Source organism: Otolemur garnettii, unplaced genomic scaffold (assembly GCF_000181295.1).
Source record: "Otolemur garnettii isolate 467f Iridium unplaced genomic scaffold, OtoGar3 scaffold00004, whole genome shotgun sequence".
In the NCBI taxonomy this organism is placed as follows: Eukaryota; Metazoa; Chordata; class Mammalia; order Primates; family Galagidae; genus Otolemur; species Otolemur garnettii.
In genome coordinates this window covers 23,120,550-23,143,148 of record NW_003852399.1, presented here as the reverse complement: position 1 = coordinate 23,143,148, position 22,599 = coordinate 23,120,550, and the positions used below count along the sequence as shown (strand labels likewise).

General features: G+C 31.2%; 1 protein-coding gene across 33 annotated transcripts in view; it reads left to right on the top strand.

Moving 5' to 3' along the window:
• RIMS2 (regulating synaptic membrane exocytosis 2) overlaps positions 1-22,599 on the top strand; it is a 597,279-nt gene that overhangs the window by 372,669 nt on the left and 202,011 nt on the right. For 20 of the 33 annotated variants that reach the window (XM_023517386.1, XM_023517393.1, XM_023517383.1 and 17 more), the window contains one exon: positions 1,781-1,897. In XM_023517386.1, coding sequence (XP_023373154.1) covers positions 1,781-1,897 — 117 coding nt within the window. Of the gene's footprint in view, positions 1-1,780; positions 1,898-8,729; positions 8,796-22,599 lie in introns of all 33 variants that reach the window. The other 13 variants (XM_023517366.1, XM_023517348.1, XM_023517361.1 and 10 more) reach the window with 3 other exon arrangements.

The window sequence follows — 22,599 nt, the reverse complement described above, 5'->3', positions numbered from 1 at the left end:
AATTGTAACTGAATCTTAATTTTATATAAGATATTGTACTTTTTGAGAGAACTTTAGATTTATTTTATTTATAAATTAACATATTAATCTATAAGGCTGTGAAGAACTAAAAAGGTTGTATAATTGAACAATTACAGAAATTAAAAAGAAAATATAATATAATAAGTTGGCAAACATAGTTTAACTGTTTAAAGATGTTGAGTTAAGGAAGGAAACCACTTGCACTTAAAGTAATCATTGTACTTAATGGAAAGACTTTATAGAGGCATTTACATTAATATCAGAAGTAAGAGAAGATACCCCTTATTATTAATCACTGTTTAAAATAGTACTTCAGGTCCTAAAAAACATTAAAAGACAAGAAAAAGAAATAAGAGGTGGAAGTATTAGAAGAGGAAAAAAAATCATTCATTATTTATTGATGATAGGATTAGCTACATAGAAATTCCAATATAAGCAGAATATAAAAACTGATATAGGAGTTCTGCTAAATAGCTGGACATAGGAAAACTTATAAAAGTGAGTAATAACTATTATTAGAAAATACCATAAGATTAGAATTAGAAAATACCATAAGATATAAAACATTATACTCAAGAGCAACATAAAGTACAAAGTATCTAGCAATTCATCTAACAAATATTTCATATGCTCCTTTTATAGAAAAATGGAAAACTTTAGGTAAGGAATAAATGACAGATATACTCTTTTTATTAATTACATTAATATAAAAGAATTCTATCTATAATTACATAACATATTGTGTTACATAATAAAGATTAAATTTCAACAAATTAACCTAAAAATCTAATGCAAAATTGAAGTTTCTATGTGCAGTATTTATAAACTTGTCATCATTCTAGAAATTATACATGAAAGGATAGTGGTGTACAAATAATTAAGTCCACTTTAAAAAAAGAACAGAAAAACTTATCAGCTCACAGTAATTAAAAATAAGATGGAACTTGAACAGTAGCAGCAAAAATAGACACAATTAACAGGATAGTAAAATGAATATATATACATTTACAGTTCTGTGTTTACTTGATATAGGATAATAAGGTGGAACAAATTAATATGGAAATGATAGGTTGGAAAGAATAGGAAAAGTAGATCATCACATGTAGTAGAATTAAATATTTGTTTCCTACATTTCATTCAATAATATGACATGTCATGGTCTTAATTATGTTTTAAAGGCCTGCTATGCATCACAGTAGACGGGGAAAGGATTGAAGCAAGAGACTCTTTAGATGGGTATTGTTATAATATATGCACAAAGATGATAGATAGTCTGGACTAGAGTGGTATCAAGGGAGGTGGTGAGATGTTCTCTTGAAATTGGAACTCATGTTTGACTACCTATGAGGCATTCCTATCTCCATTCCCCTAGGGTATATAAAGAAAGATGTCTAGTACAGAACTAATCTTGTTCACATAAATCTACTTCTCTTCCTGTGTATATCATTGAGTATCACTACTAGTGACCTGGGAGTCAACAATTAATAATTTTGATACTCATTATTATATCCCCATTTATGTTAGCTTAATTTGAGCTCTTCTTATATTGTGTCTATTATAGCAGCAATGTTCTTACCTGTCAACCTCCAGCTGAGATGTATACCTTTAGTCTGGAGTGTTTGTTAAAACAAAACAAAAAATTTGGACTTGGCCATAGAGTAACTTTGTCTTTTTCTCCTATTTTTATAATAAATCTTATTACTTAGTGTATTACATGATTATACTTTACTAAGATATTTAATGGATCTTGAAATTTTAGTAGGAATGTGGAACAGGGACTTCGAGGGACACGTACTACTCCTGGACATTATAATACAATTAGCCGAATGGATAGACATCGTGTCATAGATGACCATTATTCTCCAGATAGAGACAGGTAAATATGACTTAGTGCTTTTAGATCTTTTGATCACTGCCTTCAGGAAAGGGTTAACATAAAATATTTTCATCTATTTCTTAGTTTCCAAAGCAACACTGTCTCTTTGCAATGCATACATTCTTTCTTATGACCATCACACTGTTTAAAAAAGAAATAAAAAGCAAGATTTTCTTTAGTAAGAAAAAAAAGTCTTGTTTTTACAGTTTTGGCCTTTTGTTAAATAGAAGCAGTTTATGAATCTGTACAATAGATTACATGATAATTATAATGAAAACAAGATGTTTTATTATTTTTAACTTGTCATAACCAATTATTATATATAAATACTTTCATGAGACAACAGATTTTAAAGTCTTTTATGTTCATCAGAGAAATTAGTGTGATTTTTCATGTATAGAAGTATTGAGACCAATCTTGTTTGTTTAAAAGACATCATTGAGCTGCCTGTAGCTCAACAGTTAGGATGCCAGCCACATATACTGGAACTGGTGGGTTAGTATCCAGCCCAGGCCTGCTAAACAACAATGACAATTACAACCAAAAAACAACCCAGCATTGTGGCCGGTGACTATAGTTCCCGCTACTTTGGAGGCTAAGGAAAGAGAATTGCTTAAGCCCAAGAGTTTGAGGTTGCTGTGAGCTGTGCTGCCAGGGCACTCTACCCAGAGTGACAGCTTGAGAGTCTGTCTCAAAAAAAAAAAAAAAAAAAAAAGAAAACTTTTATTATGATTCATGAAAAGGGTTTTCTTCATGGGTTTCTGTAAACCTTTCAAGCATGCTTGTTGATTGCTATATTTAGAACTCTCTGAATTTGCTCCATTAAAGGTGACAAACTTGGAAGTAACATAGTATGTTATAAAGCTTAATTACTACTAATATGTTTAATAAGCACATTTATTAACTACCTAATGCTTTATTTACATATGAAATAAATTATATATATTTTTTCTGAACTTTTCATATAGGACAGAGTAAAATGATGAAGGAACTGAGGAGTGCTTTTGTAAGCATTCTAAACTCCTTTTAGGAATAACACTTGGGGCCTTTTAAGTAAGCTGACATGAGGAATTAATGTGAATATACAAACTTAATTGTTTTCTCTAAATCTAGGATTATACTCAATTCATGCTTATACTTTCATCAGGCTTTAGTACACTTCTATAAGAGAAAATAAAAGGGATAGCATTCAACAGTGTCAAACTGGTTTTTGTGTTTGGGTTCTGAGAAGAAATTAGGAAGTTATTAAATTAATATTAGTATTAATGTTAAATGAAAGCTAATGTACTATGTTGGCATGATTAGGAGTTGGAAGGAATCATATTAGGATGGATCAATAGGTATTTTGGTTACCTAATATAATTTTAGTGAGATGATCGTTTCTCGATATTACTATGTAGCAAGTCATAGACTTCTTGTTTTTTGAAGGGTTGTTAAAAGAAATGATGAAAGAGAAAGTCTAAAATGACTTTAAATTTCCTTCAAGTTTATGTAAACTTTTCTTTTAATGAAAAATGACCTTTATATTTTCCTCTAAAACAAGTAAATATTGTCTAAATCTTGTAGAAAAAAATAGAGTAAAATTAACCTCTAGAACAGCAGTTCTCAACCTGTGGGTTGTGACCCACAGGAACTATATTGAGGGTCCACAGCATTAGGACGGTTGAGAACACTGCTCTAGAATTATACTCAGAAACAGAAATGGTCACTGTTGTATGAAATACTTTGCACGATATTTCATAAATGTTTTAAGACAAATGGCCCTAGGTTTAATGGCAACAATATTTGATGTTGGTGAGTAATCCTTGGTATTAACTAATGTAGTCATATGTACTTTTAGCTAATTAACATATCAGAGATAACCTGCAATATGCATATATCTATCCCAATTTATGACCATAATTGAAATATCACTATATTTTTTTTTGCTTCAAAATTTAATAGATTTCTTAGTTTAATAAAAATGTTTAAATAATTATTTCTTAAAGTTTTGGGGAAAACTGATCCATGTGGTTTCATTACTCTTTTAGAGTGCTGTAGATTGCCAGATCACAATTACTCTTAACTGTGAGCTACATTAAATTGTTTTTTGATGTAAGTTGAATAGAATTTTATTTAAATAGGAATACGAAACCATTTTTGATATTACTACGTGTTTAATCATTATTCTTTAATATGAGGAATCAAAAAGTATAATTCAGGGGCGGTGCCTGTGGCTCAAAGGAGTAGGGCACTGGCCTCATATGCCAGAGGTGGTGGGTTCAAACCCAGCCCCAGCCAAAACTGCAAAAAAAAGTACAATATTCATGTTATTTGTATGTATTGTCTATGACATTATCAAACAATAAGTCCTTAATTTGTTTTACACTAATATTTTAGAAGATTTTTAATAAATGCATATGAATAAAAATGCATGAATAATTTTTATATACTATATAGAAGTTAGAAATACTCTAGAACTCTTACAGTGAACTTTCATAAATTGTAGTCTATAGAGTCTATCAATAATATTGTTAACTAAAAAGCCTATGAGAGAATTTCCTTTGAGATAGTAAGAATAATTTAGGTATTTTGAGAAGTGCATTAACTTTTGTTAGTAAAAATTACTGCACTGAACTAAAATAGTATTTTATTGAATGTACTCTTTTCATTGGATTTGGAACCAAAGGGCCTTGTGTTTGAGTTTGCCTTGTGTGTGTATACCTGTGTATATATCTTTGGGATAGCTAACCTCTTTGACACTTGATTTCCTTATCCATAAAATTAGAATACTAGTGTAACTTTACAGGGTTGTGTAGATTAAATGACACGGTGCCTTCAGTTGTATAGTGTGCATTCAAAAAATGTGCTCTAGCATTAACATTTTAAAATGATTTGTTGGATTGCAAATAATTTACATTCAGTGTCCTTAATAATTGAGTAAAAATAAACAAACAAAAAATAAGACAGAAATCAATGAGTAAGGTGTTTTTAAAAAAAGTTTTATATAGATTGTAGGACATGAGTTGGACCTTGAAAAAGTGATACATTTATTCAAACAAGGACAAGAGCAAAGATACAGAAAGAGAAAAAGCTATATATCGTAAAGGCCCAGTATGAAGGATGAAGGATTTGAAGACATGTTCATAAGTTATATATGAAGAGGATAGCTTTTACACTGACTCTATTGGGTGAAAATAATAATTTAACATTAATTATATTATAGTCAAACTTAAGTGGGGTAAAGAGGATATATATTATTCATACCCTTTAAACACATAATATAAAAGTAATGTATCATTTTTCTGATAAATCCTGGTAAGTACTAAAACTAGGAACATAATTGTTTTATTCTGGGGAAGACTATATGACTTTATTATTAGAAATCACTTTAAGAGTTTTTTGTTTCCTTGAGCCAGTTTACTATTAGAGTAAGTGTTAGATAATATATCTGTGATGTGTTAGAGGTCTCCTATGGTGTGCATTTTTTATGACTATTGTGGAGGCTAAAAAATGTTGAGTGCAATACTGCCAACAGTAAATCACTTTATAAACTTTTTTTCTTGTACATTCAAATAGTAAATTCATACTCTAAAAAGGAAAATGCCCTATTAAATAGACCTCTGGAATACTTACGCTATTTCTCTGTTCCTTATCAGGCAACCACTTACTACATAAACATTTCATCAAAAAGAACAGTCTCTTGGTCCTTTTAGTTATCACCTATGAGGGAAAAACATCTCTGAAAGTTTAAAATTATAGAAAAAGCAAATAAAAAATAAGATTCACTTCACAAAATAATAAAATGTTTCAGGAGCATTCTTGCACATTAAAAGTGTATGAGTATATTGTAAAAACTATATAAAGCAAGGCATAAGCCATGTTAAAGGCACAGAGCATGATGTTTTTGCATTATATTGGGGCTAATGAACAAAGTGTTCCAAAACTAGGCTTGCTTGATGAGATAATTTATCTCCTTTCTGTGTCCTTTTTTGTATCTAGTGGTCTCTAAAAGAGGATATTCAGTCTACTAGTGGAAGGAAAATTCATTACAAACATAATTTTGTGCTACCTTTAAAGATTCTATTCCTTAAGATCAATGTGTATCTGGAAATTAGATTAGTAATCTAGTTCAATTTTTGAATAGTAATATTTTTATCGTGACCTTAAGAATCTGTAACATTTTAACTTCAAAATTTAGTAATTGCATTAGTTTTCTATTTCTTTTACAGTGAATTATTGCTTTGCTCAAATTTTTATTAATTTCAAACAGATTGGACTAATTGCAATTTTTAGACTTTAACTCATTGTATGTATTGAAGACATTATACATATTTATTGTCAGATTTTATAATAATCATTAATTGTGGAAAAAAACTAAGTCTGGTTCATGGGGAAGTGTAAAACATTTTTAGACAGCAAAGGACCTTGAATACATCTATAAACCTTAGGTGGATTTTAGAGGGTGTACTAGAACAGGATGTTTTGTATGATGTTCATACATAAGTTTTCATAGTTTTCAAAAGAATGTCAATGAGGCCCATACCAGATAAGGTTAAGAACTAACATGACTAGGGATTAAAAAAAAAAGAGAGAGAGAAGGAAAACAGATTGATGCTCGATAAAAGTGATTCTTGCTTAATGTTTTCTTTAGCTTCATAGGGACAAAGTTTAATTATAAGATTCTTCAAGGAAAATTTTGGAAATTTTATTGTTATATGTATTTTATGGACTTATAAATTTTACCAAGTTTCTAAATTTCCTTTTCTCTTAAGTAATTTTTGGAGAAAATTCCTTTTGAAAGCAATCAATTCCAACATCACAATTGTTGAATATTATTTCTATTCTTTGTAAAGCTAGGAATACTTTTTCTGGTACTTCCTCATTTTCTTATACTACATGGGTTTATAGTCTTCTTTTTCCATTTCTTGAACATTTCCATGATTATGTGGAGCCCTAGTCTCTTTAGAGACTCATCATGAAAGTGGTGTAGTTTTTTCTTTTTTCTTTTTTTTGCAGTCTGAAATTTGTATATTAAGCAAGTCAGCCATTATGCAGAATTTTTTTTTAAAAATTATCCTGGTCTAGATAGACAAATTATTATATATCAACTAATTATAAAATGTAGAAGACTATGAGGTAGAAACATAGTATTATTGGAACAAATTACAGAGAAAAATTACTTGGTTTGCTCTATAAGCAAAGGCTTTAAGGTGTAGTTGGACTTTAAAGATTGGACAAAAAAAAAAAAAAGATTGGACAAAATTTTGAAAGGCAGAGAAAAAGAGAGAGGATGATGGGCACCCTTGACAGAGTGATGATCATGAACAAAGTCTTGGAATCAGAAAACCACACTATGTTAGAGACTTAGGTAGTCTCTTGTACGTAGATAAGAAGTAGTGGTATGGGCAATGGAAAGTGACAAGTAATGAAGATTGCAAATAATTTAGAACTTTTAATAAGGAATTTGATGTCAGAAGTCATTGAAATATTTTTAGTAAGATACATACATGATTAGAAAGCATAATTTGCAAATATACCTCTGTAGACAGAGTAAAGAATGGATTAGGTATAGGGTGGTGGTGGTACTGAGGTCTGAAGGTAGGAAAAATCTTAGAGAAGATTATGACAATAAACATAGTAAGCCCAATTCTAAGTAGTGGCCAGAGAAAAGGGGGAAAAAAAAGGAGAAATCTAATTATTTAGTTATTTAGGTATCAGAATCAGCAAGGTTTATAAATCAACTGAATGCAAAAATTCAAGAAATGGAATAAATTCTGAGTTTGTAGGTCTTGGATTATTAAATAAATATCTTAATTCTCAATTGAAGGTGGTTTCAAGAAGAATAACTGAAGTATTATATTGATTTCCAACGGGGATTAAAGAATTATGTTAGAAATTAGAATAATGAATGAAGCAAGGTAACATCAGGAGCAGAATTACACATAGAGGCATTCCTTCTTTTGGTGCAGAAATCAGATATAAGTAAAGATATAAATATACATTTATATTTAAAAGTAGAATTATGAAGTTGAGAGAGTTCAAAGTTCATTTCCATTGTTTACTGAAACATAATGATCACCTGCCAAGATTTGTTTGACATTAAAGATTTTTAGAAAGGAGGAAATTTTTAATTAGTGCTATGGAAAGAAGAGAATCAACTCCAAATGAACAAAAGGTTAAGGTGCTGTTTTGATTGCTTACAGTAGTCATGAGGCATACGATGTAGCAAAGCAAACAGTATATAATACATATATGATATACATAGTGAACGGAGAAATGGTTAGCATCCAATAAACCTACTAAATACAATAATCAAGTAAAAATATTTTGAAGCAATTTATTCTTTATTAAATGGAATTTCTAAAGCCCCTTGTAGTTATATCTAGTTATTAACAAGTGTGGGAGAAATAATTACCTTATAAAATCATTTAAATATTATAAATTTAAAGGAATTATGTCTTTTCTTATTTCCTTCTTAAACTTTCTGGTTATTTTATTATTTTTCTCTTTTTATGTTTCCTACTAAAAAATGGAAAAGCATTTATAGTAAATAACATGTTTAGAGGGTACTGAGGATAGGTGAGTGATAATTTATGAGTTTTATTTTGAAATATGATTTTTAACAATGTCAATGTTTTATTTTTGTTGTATTTTACTTTGTTTATAATATTTTGATCTTTAGCAAGCCATATTACAACAGATATCAGGATTGGGCAAACTTTCTAGTAACAATTTTCATTTGCTTTGCTTACTATCTGCCTATCTTTGAATCTTACTTTTAAAATTAAACTATACTTTTTCTCTTCTTTCTTGAGTCTTATTTATATTCTTGTTTCTGCCATGCTTGCAGTCATTTTCTTACTCTACCTCGCTCCAGATACAGTCAGACCATTGGGCATCATCACAGGGATGGCAGGTATATTTTTATTACAATTGAGTCTGTTTGTAGAATTGCATGTGCCTGTCTATTGATATGATATAATTCACTATTATTGTTTTCCATATATATAAATGGTTATTAATGAAATACAGAGATATTATCCTTGTAAAATAGCATGAAATGAACGTACATAAACTATTCAGTTGTAGTGGGACATCAAAAATACAGTTTCTCTTTGTTAAATTATGATCATCTCTTTGATGATCCTGAAAGTTTACTACACCAGGAATTACAATTGACTCTCTATTATCTAGAAAGATCAAATAACAGTATTCTTTTTAAATTAACTACAGTTAACTGCCCAACTTCCTAGGCAGAGTTCATAATTAGATTTTTAGATGGCACATGTCTTAATCCATTTCTCCACCTGCCTGGTGCAGGATAGAGAAGTTTGTCCATGTACTGCTTACATGGAAACTGATTTGTTTATTAAAGGTGGCTGTGACTTACTTCTTGGTCACAGTAGATAATCCTGATCCATGGAGAACTCTGGGTCTGTGGAAGAGCACTTATTTCTCCTTAACTAACATTCCACTTTCTGAAGTGGAAATTTGCAGTGAATTATAGAGAGTACAACTACAATATCTTAAAGAAATATATTTTATTCTGGGGGTAAATATCAATTATCCAGTGTTTAAATGAAAGAGGGGTTAATTAGAAAGAGAGATTAGCTAGAAAGAGAAGAGAAGGAAGGTCTCCAATAAAGTTCATAAAGTTCTCAAGGCTACTATATATAGCTTTATGGATTTGAGTCAGTTCAATGACATTTGAGACCCTGTAGGAAGACATAATGGTGGTGGTGGGTTCAGCTATAATAGGCTGAGAATTATGTGCCTAGGAATTATGTATAGTCACCTTATTGTTTCAAAGTGATTTGGAGTTACATTTGATTTCTTTATTATTTTAGTTATTTATCCTGACTTATCCCTAATAAATTATTTTATTAACAGTTGATAATAAAAGAGTTTAGAAAAAGTAAGTGAAAACTACTGATTAAATTCCGAAAGATTGAATTCATGTGGGTAAATGGAGAAGGGAACATATTGTTGAGATAAGATCAATAATAAATTCCTAATAATTCAAGTTTTGTGATGTCTTTCACTAAATATAATTGAAATTTAGTGCTTTCCAGTCTAATTCTATGATAGTGGTTGTTGCTGTTTTTAATTTTCTTTTGCATTTTTTAGTGTCTTTTATGTTCTTTTGCTTCAGTGCTAAATGATTTTTTTTTGTTTTGACTTTTGTTTTTACTGTGGCTTATATTATATTTTGACTACTTTTTGGTTGAAGTGATTACACATTTACCTTACCAAAATGTGAAAAAAGTAGTTCTATAACTGTATCTTGACAATTAATTGAGGCTTTTTTAAAAGTGGCTGACATGCATGAATGAGACATTACTGGTTATAAATTCATTCTGTTTACTCTTGTTAAAATTGTATACATTACTTTAAAATCTCAGTTATCAACCAGTAGATTGTTTCATGTTATTCAGTTTTCTAATTCGCCAATGTTGATAGAATCAGTTCTTGATCAGCTCTAGGTTAGTTATTAATTCCATATACTTACCCAAATTCTCAACCTCAGTGTAACTGGCTTGTTTTGAAGGGGACATTTATGAATTATCTTTATCATCATTTCATTTTTTTGAGGAAACACAAGATCATTAATGTTTATATTAAAATATAACACTGGGAAATCTGTTTCAGAAAGCCAGTTATTGAGTATATAACTGTAAGATTTACTATGTACATCTATGTGTTTATATAATTTTTTTATATGTATTATGACATTTCTCTTGGTCTAGGGAAGGCAGCAGAAACTCATGAGGGCCTCATCTAGGGGCCTCATCCTAGGAAACTTGGGAAGCTTTTGTGAAAAGAAATTCCTTAGTTATCTTTCTAATTATATTTTTGTACCTATTAACCAATGCCTCTTCATCTTCCCCTTTCTGTCACCTTTCTACCTTCTGGTAACAACCATTCTATTCATTTCCTCCATTAGATCATTTAACTCCAACATACAGATGAGAATTTGTAATATGTGTTTTTCTGTGCCTAGATTATGTCATTTAATTTGATGTCCTCTAATTTTATTCCTATTGCTGCAAATGACAGGATTTTTTTCTCTTCATGGCTGAATAATATTCCACTGTGTATATTATGTCACATTTTCTTTATCCATTCATCCCTTGACGGTCACTTCCATTGATTCCTTATCATGGCTTTTGTAAACAGTGCTGTATCAAACATTGAAGTTTAGATAGCTCTTTAAATACTGACTTTCTTCCTTTCAGATATATATCCAGCAATGGGATCGACTAGTTCTATTTATAGTTTTTGAGGAACCTCCCTCGTGTTATCCATAGTGGCTGTAGTAGTTTGTATCCCCATCAAAAGTGTATGAGCATTCCCCCTTCTTCTCACCATTATCAGCATTTATTGATTTCTGACTTTTTGATAATCGCCATTTTAACGAGGGTGAGACAATAACTCCATATGGTTTTTGTTTACATTTCTATGACCATTAGTGATGTGGGGCATGTTTTCCTTATATACCTGTTGCCTGTTTGCATGTTTTCTTCTGAGAAGTGTCTATTCAGGTCTTTTGACTTTTTTTAGTTTGATTTTTTTTCCTTTGCTATTGAGTTATTTGACTTACTTATAGTAAGTTTTGACTATTAATTCCTGGATAGATGAATTGCTTGCAAATATGTTCTTATATATCAAACTAACTAGGAGAGAAGATTTGATAAGTTCCCAACACAAATAAATGATAAATGTTTGAGGTGATGGGTATCCCAGTTACACAAATTTGATCATTATAAATTATATGCTTGTATCAAATTATCACATATACTCAATAAATATATAAAACTATTAAATATCTATAAGTTTTTTAGAATACTACTTTGCATCATTTTTAAGATATATAAAAGAATGTGTATAAGTTTCAGAGCATAGTAATAGCATGAACATCCATGAATCTATTATCCAAACTGAGAACCAGAACATCTGATTATACACTTACATATCCTATACTCTCCTTATTATACTGGTTTTTCAGTATAATATATTCCTATTTTTCTTTATTTAAGTGACTTTATTTCCCTTTTTATCTTTCCAATAGACATCCCTTTTTTTTAATTCAAAGTATTATGGGGTACAAATGTTTTTGGTTACGTGGGTCACTTTTATGTGATTGAGTCAGGGCTGTAAGTGTGCCCATCACCTGGGTAGTGTTCATTGTAGCCATTAGGTAGTTTTTTGCCCACCTCCCCTTCCTTTCTTCACCTGCTTGATTTCTGCTGAGCTTTGCTCCCCTGTGTGTACTCATTGGTTACTTCCAATTTAATAATGAAGGCATGTGGTGTTTATTTCTCCATTCTTTACATACTTCACTTAGCATAGTGGTCTCCAATTCCATCCAAATTGTTGCTAAAGACGTTAATTCATCCTTTTAATACCTGAGTAGTATTTCATGTCATTTGTTATTCACTCTACTAACTTTACCTCCTCCTCCTACCATCGACTTCCCTCCCATCTGTTGTTATCTGTTGACTTTTGGTTATGCTATTTTATTCACTAATGGTTTTAGAACCTGAGTTTAGTTTTCCTCTACATCATAATTACTGCCACCAAGCCTGAGTAATGTCAGCATTCACTTCAATGTTTTATTTATGATCCATTCACTTCTTTGACTGTCTCAAATATTTTGAGCTTTATCCTCTATTCTACTGCAACCAGTCACTCCCACAGCCATACTCTGACTATTATTATCACTTGAAATTTTGTCTTTGAAATATTAATTTAAATACACCACTCTTAGAACTGTATGCATTTCTTTCTTACTATTTTATTAGGCTATTTCTACTTTACTTGTTCTTTTATCTCCACAGAGAACTCTACTCTTCTTGACCCCTTTACTTTCTTGCTCTGTCCCTCTTTAGCATATCCTCATCCTTTGCTATGTTGTTCTTTTTTTACTTACTTGACAAAGTTCAAATTTGGATCAATTTCTTTCTTTTACAGAATGGTTTTTGAACTAAATCATCCAAATTCTCCCTAACTTAGCTACTTGAGTCAAAATAATTTGAAAGCTTAAAAGGAAAGTGACCTTTTTAGAGCAATATGAAAAAAGAAAGTGGCACTGATCTCTGCATGTTCAATTTTCTAGCCTAGGTTTCAAGGTAGAATATATTCCCACCTGAGAATTCTTTTAGGAATAAGTATGTGCTAATGTAGCTCCAAGTGGACCATAGTTTGGCTGTACTATATCTGGAATTTTCTAAATGGAATGAATGTAGTAAACTAAACAAGGCATTCCCAGTCTTTGACCAGTCCATCAAAATAATTTAGGCTTTCACTGTCTTTCTACTCCAATGTATACATGAAAAATTATTAGTATTATCTCTTTGAAACAGAAAATTAGAGACTTAAATAATATTTTCTAAAATTCTTTTATATAACTTCAGGAGACAAATTTAACTTATATTAGTAATCAAAGCACTTTTCTTCCTGCCAGGTTATACTGGTCAGTACAAAATCATCTTCAGTTCATTGTGATTTTAAAACACATTCAGCATTTAAAAATAATGCTGATAATGGACATTATATAACCTTTTATTAATGTTCTTTTAATGAGATATACCCTTTATCTGAATTAATATAACCTGTGTATTTCATACTTTATAATATGCTTACTTATTTTCTCAGTATTTTAATATACACAGCATATTATGAAATTACTGACATAGATGATTGGAGGCTGGTGATGGATTTTTTTATGCAAAAGTTTCATGGAGGCAATGGCTCAGCTGTATCTTAAAGGATGAATAGGAATTATTTAAATTCATGTAGAGATAAAGTAGGATGTCAGTAGTATTTTAAATAAATGCACAAAATCACTGACATAATAATCACAATATTTTAGTGCTATTGTAACAGAGGAAAAAAATAGCAAGAAACAACCTGAAATAATAGAGAAGGTCCTAATTATGAAGAATAACCTTGTATGCTCTGTTAAGGAACTTAGAGCTAAGACTATAGGTGCTAGAGGTAATAGTTTGAAGAGTTTTAATTGGTAATAGCTATAAGTTTATTTACTCCAGTATAAACTACCCTATAGACTATATGTATGATTGATTAAAAAGAGAATGGTGTGGAAAAGAAAACCCTGTGTTAAGGTAATAGGGAGAAGATGAGAGATTTAAAAAATTAAAGTTGAAAATATTTGCTAATTAATGGGATTTGGATGTTAAGGGAGAAGAGTCAAGAAAAATTTCCTTATAGCTTGGGTAGTTAGGTTTACTAAAGGGTACCTTAAAGAACTAGGAGGTTGTGTTGATTGTATGGATTTACCTGCTACTTTTTATTGTTTTAAGGCATTTATGATCTTAACCTAAAAAGAGTCTGGATGGGTAAACAGTTAGGAGCTTACATCAGAAAAAATACTCTAGCTGACCCATAGTCACAAATCACACATGTGATTTTTTAATACTCTGAAAGCCTATGTCCAGACAGATAGACTCCTCTGGCCAAATGAAGGTGACAGAAGAAAAGAGATATTTCATTTCCTTATCTCATCTGGAGCAATTCTCACTGTGTTCAACAAGGTTTAAATTTCTGCATTTTTAACTCCCCAAAAAGCACTCTCCCGGAGACAGTACCCAACACCACCCTGGCAGAGAATGGCCATAAGGCCTGCAGCCTGTGGCTGCATGGCAGCTGTGGGGGATGGGGAGATATTCAGCAGACCGGTCTTCAGAATATTAAAATGATAAGGTCTTGCTCTTTGCACTCAAAGCCAGGAATTTTCTTGACTCAATTTCTCCTATTACTGTTTTCCCTTTGTCCATTCTCTGCAATTCTATTCCTAATTTAATTTCTAATCTATTCGCAGCTAATATTTGGATATTGGTTTCAAGGTTATAAAATCATTATTACTAGTAATGCAAACACATGAAGATATGACTCTTCCCTTAAGTATTCATAAATGCACTCTTCCTTCTAGGCTACATAGAGCAAATTAGAAGTAAATTCACTAACAAGGGTAAGTACCCAAAAGGAATGTAAGTGGAACCAACCTGAGAACTTCTGAAATGAGGACCAAGAAGTTTTCCTCTGCCCTGGGAAACATTAAGTGACAGAGGAAGAGACGTTTCTACAAAAAGAATGAATTGTGAGGAAAAGTAGGACAAATGGAGCCAAAGGAATAGAGAGTTAAGAATGAAGTAATGATGACAACAATAAAAATAATGAAGGAAAAATATCCCTGACGGATTTGTCAAGTGGGGAATCATTGGTGATATTACGTAGGGTAATTTCAGAAGTGTAGTAAAAGGGAAAAAAGCAGATTGCAGTAGGCTGAACATAACTAGGAGATAGAAAATGAATTCATAAAGAAAATGCAAAGGAGAAAAACTTAGCTAGGGTATGTGGCATCAAAGGATGTTTCTTTTAGAGTAGAAATATGTCCTTGTGTTTATAAGCTGGTGGAAAGGATTCCTTTAGAAATAGTTAAGTTGAAAACACAGAAAAAAAACATAATTGGAACAAAATTATTAAGGAAGGTAGGAGGGAATTGGCCTAAACATAACTGGTAGAGTTTGTGAGCAGAGGAAAGCTATTATTTACCATTGAGACAGGAGGAAAATGGATGAGAGAGGTAGGGCTAAGTAAAAGGATGTTAATGGAGAGAAATCAAATTATGGCATTAAACTAGTGTTTAGAATTTAAATGTATGTTTGAGTAGCAAGACTTGGATTAGAAGGTAATCTGAGTACTGTGTGGCAGTGGTTTATATGTTCAATCACAGAGTTTAGGGTGGGTAAGGAAGAAAAGCAAAGAGGGAGATGCATGCTGGCAGGAATTGGTGGGACTGATGCAGAAGAAATGTAAGGATCATGAAGTTATGAAAATCTAGGGATTGAGGTTTATGGTTGTTGAACAGTTTTCTGCATGTGCATTGAAATCTCCTGACATTACCATAGGAACTAGTGTAAAGAAGATGGCTGGCAGACAATTCCCCAAACTATCAATGACAAGGGATAGTGATTGGAAGTTGGAAAATAATTAGCAACCTGAATTATTAATGGATATTACAGCTAAGTGGAATTCTTATGATGAGTAAGGACTTATATCCATTATAGTTTGGAGAGTAATGTTCAGATGTGTCTCTATGGAGCCATCTTCTTTAGGATTCATGGACTGTAAAGTGTGAAATAATAAGGAGCTTCTGCATGTGAGAGCTATAGTGGAAGCAGAAATTACATGGTTGAGCTAAATATTATTTAAGGCAGGAATATACAGAAACCATTCTGCAGAAAGATTGATGGTGTAAGGAATTTTATTAATAATGAAATAAGGATTCTTAAAAATAGAGCAGAGAATTAGAGGAAAAAAAAAAGAAAGAATGGTACAGAAGAGAAGGGATGAACCAAGGGGCAAAGGGCTTTGTTTTTTACTTGATTGCCAAGAATTACAGAGATAAGATGCTTGAATAGCAGTGATTAAATTCAAATATTATAAGATTATCTTCAGTTGCTTTTGTGCTATTTGATAGAACTGGATGAGACTCCCTAAAAGGGTTTGATCTGGGTCTACTCTACATGGAGTCTGAAGAGAGGCAATCAGGATCATATTTTAAAGTCATATCTCATCTTCTTTCTTCTTCCACCCCTCAAGCTACCTTGAGAATAGTCCATTTTTCCCCTTTCTCTCTTTCATTCAGAACAAATCACTAGAGGTGTATTTTTATACGTGCTTCTTTTGTTTCTTCATCATCTCTTAAGCCATAATTTTCTATAGTTTGACCTGCCTCCAGCACTTTATTGACAAGATTTTCTCCATGGTTATTATTTGCACATTATGTATACATATTTATCCTTGTTTCGTTGTATTTGCTTATTTAGTCACCTTTTTGTTGTTGGTGGTGGTGATGGTGGTTTGTCTAATACAGTTCTCACTCTGCCCCTTGACTGCTGCTCTTCTGTCTCCTTTACTTTTTTTCTGTTTCTCAAGTCCTCATCTTTTGACCGTGTTGCTTACTTATATTCTCTTGTACCTGTGGCTTTAACCAAAACTTCTGGTCAAAAACTTCTGGTACCTGGTACAGTGCTAGGCATATAACATGAACCGAAAGATTGAATTAATCAATTAATAGTCAAGTTGTAATACTAACAATGACTTTTCAATCTGTATCTAATACATATCCCACTCCTGAAGATCATTTTATCTCTCTGATTGACATCTGCACATGAACATTCTTCTAGTAGCTCACAGATTTAAACCCAAACCTGAATTCCCTGTTTCGCCCCAAGAATTCTATTTCTGTTACTAGTTCTTCATCTCATTTCTTAAGCTAGAAGTTTAAAAGTTTTTCTTTGGTTTATTTATTTCTACATTTCATTCACATGGTTTCTTTATTTCTACATTTCATTCAGATGGTGATTTGTCAAACATTATGGAGAGAAAAAACATCCCTAACTGTCAATTCACAGCTCAGTGTAGAAAGTCAAGAAAATCCAAGTCAACTTGCACCACAGAAAATATGAAATTATGTGACTTGATTCAAGTTTCTGTGAGCCATTTTTTCTGTAACCCAAGTTTGGTCATTTCTAAAATGAGAGAGATTAGACTATCTGACTTTTGGGATTCCTTTTATCCCTAACATTTTTTAAATGCATCTGTATATTATGTATATTCTTCATACTATGTTGTATACTTTGTATATTGTGATTGGTAATGTTTACATACATACCTTCTCTATTTCCATTCCTAGTACTATAAGTCAGAGCTTTTCCTAATCTAATATACTCCTTGTGTTACTGCTGAATTAATCTTTTTCAGTCATTACTTAAAAATTGTCTTTGTTCAGAAGCTTTTGATTACTCTCATCTAAAATTAAGCCCTGTTAAAATCTCTTAACTATCATTTAAGATCTTTATTAGCTGACTGAACAAATTTTCTAACTAACATTTTCTCCTGTTCTGCTTTCAGTTATTTCTAGTATTTTCATTTTACTTTATTTTCCATCCATCTATCTGCTGAAATTTCCCCCATCTGTTCATGCATGTTGTCCATCTTTACTACTACAATCTTTAACACAGCAAGCACAATTACTAAAATTCTTCAATTGATACTTCTAGCATACATGTCATCTCTGAGTCTGCCTCTATTAATTGCTTTGTTTCTTGATGGTAGGACTTGTTTTCTGTCATTTTCCCTATTTTTTTTTTTTTGAATGTTGAAATAATGTCATTTAGTAGTGACTGAGGCAAATAAGATTTATGCCTGAGCCCAAGTTTTGTTCTGTTAGTGTATGTTGAGGTGGGGATTTTTGGGCTGTTACCTCTGAGTGTGGACTGGCATTTTGAAGTGACAGCTACGTGAAACAAGGGAGCAGTGCAGATGGGGAATTTACTTTATAGCCATTCATTTTGCTATCCAACTCTTTTTGTTATCCTTGTAAAGACTGGCGAATTGTTCAAAGCTGATCAGTGAAACTATTGAATATAAGCACTCAAATATTCTAGTATGAGGACCATACCTCATCACATATACTTATTAAACACAATAACAATTTGTAATTCTATCATTTAAATATATATCTTTAAATTGTTTGTTATTTTATGGAATCTTTAAGGGTCTGGGAAGGAATGATATAAGCCCAATATCTTAGTGGAATAATTTGAATTTGTTACAGTTTATAAATCATTATTACACTCTTAACATTCATGAAAATGGAAAACATTTTTAAAAATAAAAGTGGTAATTATATTATTTCTCAGGATTTTCAAATTTACTATTTAAAGCTGGGTTAATTTGCATGCTAATTCTGCTAGGTAATTGATCACAACCAGTTACAGATGCCTTGTTCCTTCTCCACTGCCACTGCTTCCTATTTGTGGTTTTATTTCTGATTTTTGAAATAAAAATTAAACAGCAATGAAAATTATTAGCATTTAATATAATACTCAAAATATCCTCAAGATATTTATGTCTTATGTAGTTTTGTGTATGCATATTATAAATAAAATATATCTTTATTGTTGAATGTTGTAGATGTCCCTAATTATCTTGAGGAGATTATAATTTTCAGTAAAAACTATTAAAAATGCCCTAATAGTTATGGGAATACCATACTAGGCTTGTGTATAATAGTAATATGTTTTTCTGCATTAATGATGTGTCACTTTTGTTCATCAATATATGTATTATGCCATTTTCACATTTTAGATGGTTATTAACTTGGCTAACTCCATATGCTGTTGCTATTTTTGAATAAGATTATTTATTTGTAACAAACAGAGTCCGTGCATCTAACTCAGCAGAAGTATTCTATAGAGAAATTCTGTCATGCCCAAGGATAAATAAATCTGTCTTCCTCAGAAATAATAAAATATATCTACTTACACACAAATAGAAATTTACTTATTTACTATGATTTTCATGGTAAATATTTTATCCTGCAATTATCTTAATATTAGAAGCAATGCTAAATAATATAAACTATAATTTTAAAAAATTAATCTTACACATTATGATGAACATGAAAATTACAATTTTAAAGCTGTCATATAATTATTTTAAATTGTCATACTGTATATATAGGCATAGATGTCACATTAATTACCTTAAATGTTTCCATTTTTAGTGTTTCTGAGTTTATTTTATAATGTACTTATTACTTCAATTATGCGTTTAATGCCCAGAAAAATCTCTAGACATTCAAGATATTTTAACAAAAAGGTTAAAATATCTGTTTTATTTTGCTGTTTATTTGCTTATTATACTACACAATATGGATCTAGGGAAGGTACTTCTTGCCCCAAACCTGAGACTATACTTGTCTTTCAGAGATATGCTCCCATTTTTTTTTTTTGAATTGAAAGAAGTTGGTTTATTTGTTACTTAGTAGTGTCATAATTGTGGGGAAGAACAAAAGGGGATACTAGGAACCAATCCCTTTGGTGGGGCGCGGGAGGGGGAGATCAAGCTTCCCAGAATTCCTTTTCTCTCCCTACTGTGGGCACTTGGGCTGGGGTTGATTGAGGGAGTGAGAGGGAGGGGCTGGGCCATGATTGATAAAGCTAACAAGTAGACAAAAGGCTCTGGTAGGTCATATCTTGAGCCTGAGGCAGGGAGGGCACAGGCCAGGCCACAGGTAAAGCTAGAGGCTCGTTGGTGTTCCCATTTTTTTTTTTTTTTAATTCAAGATTTTAACTATATAAAGGAAAAGAATAATTCCTAAGTACCTTTACTTTTTTCAAGCTTAGTTTTCAAGAAACCTGTTAAATTTACTTATAACATCTTTATAATAAAAGATAAGTCAGTCTGTCCAATTAATATAGCCTAGGTTCTAAGATACATATTACAAAAGTTTTCATTGATTTCTGAATGTTACTTTGAAGTATTGTGTTGTCCTGGTTGCATTTAACTTTTTTTCGTAGTATTCTTCTATTTTTTTATACTCCTTCAGATATTCTACACTGAGCTTACCTAGTTGCATCATTGTGATGGACGGATGAATGGATGTAATAGGCTATAGAAAAGAATGCTCGTGGTCTGTTCTTCTCTGGTAGCTTGCATAAATCTCTTATACTTTGATTTGAAAATAGGAACCTGGCTGGTCCAAATGCAGTGGTGTTTACAACTAATTGATCACAAGCAGTTACAGATTCCTTTGTTCCTTCTCCACTCCCACTGCTTCACTTGACTAGCCTGAAGAAAAAGGGGAGAGGGGGAGGGGGCGTAAATTAAGTAGCATAATTTATAAGTAGGAAGTTACATCGGATCCTTGGAAATTTTAAAAATCTTTTGTTAGCAACTATACTGACAGGAAATATGATTGAAAACTGGCAACTTCACTAGGTTCTTGTAAAATTATTTTTTCCTTCGAAATCACTGGAAACAAATGCTAAGATATAGGACTCATTTAGTTTTTCTTATGAGTAAGCATAAGAAAGCTTACTCAAATGTCTTCTAAATTGTTTTATGTCCTAATATCTTATCTTCATCTCAAAATCTGCATATACTAATGTATGCTTTTAGTGTTAGGTTGTTAATAGTGGCTATGTTGCTTGAAATAAAGACTCTAAGTTAAAAACCCCAAGTATGTGCTAAACTAGTTTGAGCATTACCAGTGGTTGTCTATTAGTTACCACTTTTCATTTGCTAATATTCAAAATTAATTATTTGTAATTTCTTCATCTTAAAACTCACTCAAAATTTAGGGAGGCATTCATAAGTTGTATTTCACTCCCTTCAAGAACCTACTGTCAGACTGGGTTATTTAGGCATTGCTGCTTTAAATTTTCTTACCAGTAATATTAGATTGTTTATACCTAGTTAATTAATACCTATTCCTACTCAAGTGTGATAGCAGGAGCCTATGTTGACCTTCACTGTGTGTTATTGAAGTTTAAAATACTGTATCTTTCAGTTCCTCTTAACTATGGCAAGACATACAGAAAATTTCTCCAGTGTACTGTGGTTATTTTCATGATTCAGTCCTTAGCCTATTTTTATTTCATACTGTGACAATTATATACTCCAAATCACTTGTGGAAAGAAAAATATAAGTAAAATTTAAAAGAAGGATTATAATTTTTAAATCATTTTTTAAGAGATATTTCCTAAGGAGTGACTTCTTTGCTCTATAATTAATAGTCCCCTTTGAGGACATGGAACATAGTAGCACATTTGAAATAATGTACAAGATTTAATTCTTGGGATTCCACCCACAATCATATATTTCATTTATTAAAAATAATTCTTCACAAAGAAGCAAAACTGTACATCTCAACATTTATTTTAGTTTTTTCTTAGAAAAATCACTTCATGGGATCAGAATAAATCAGATTTTGGATAAACCTAACTTTCTCTTAGAGTAGCAGGCATATTCCACAGAGTTTTCTTACCTACCATATGTTATTTAATAAGATAAGTTTGTCTTAAGATTTCTTAAGATAAAAATAAGAAATCTTTAAATGAATGTAAAGATTGGTGCTCTACAAAAATCAGGTTTTAAGGGATTTAAGAAATACATATATAAAGAAGAGATAGGTAATTATCTTTTTTTCTGGTTATTGGTTATGATAAAGATATACAAAGATATTGCACTAAAAACATGTAGTAAACTATTTAAAACACACTTATTTCTAAAGAAAAGTGTTCTCTCAAAATACTTTTTCATAAACAAAAATAAAACGGTGAGTTTTACACTATGAGATTGCCTTTTCATCTTCTCTTTGACTAATAATTCAGTATTTTATAAATACTGATATTTACATTTAATCTCAGTAATTTTAATACGTTCTAGATACACTTATATAAAAATAACTTACCTTAGAAAAATCACATTATGGTGCATATACTTATAAATATTTGATACTTTGACTTGTGTTACCCTGTGATTTTGAAATGTAAAATAATCACAATATATGATATAGACTAAGTAAATGCAGCATTTACTTTCTAAAGTCATATGTAAAGTCCAAAATTGTTTGACATAAGATTGAGAGAATCTGTATGTCAAGTCGAAGTCCTTCGTACATTGGTTTTGAAGAAGATCGATCAATGCTTGCTTGACTATCTATAACATATAAACATTTCCATTTTTATGGTTACAACTGAGTGGGGAAGTAATAATTTGATTTGAAATATGTAATACTTTGGTGTATGTATGAGTTTTATAGTGCCAAAGTTAATATTTATAGGGTTTTCCCATAAATTATGGGGCTAGTGTTAGAAAACATTTATTCATCATAGTGTAAAAG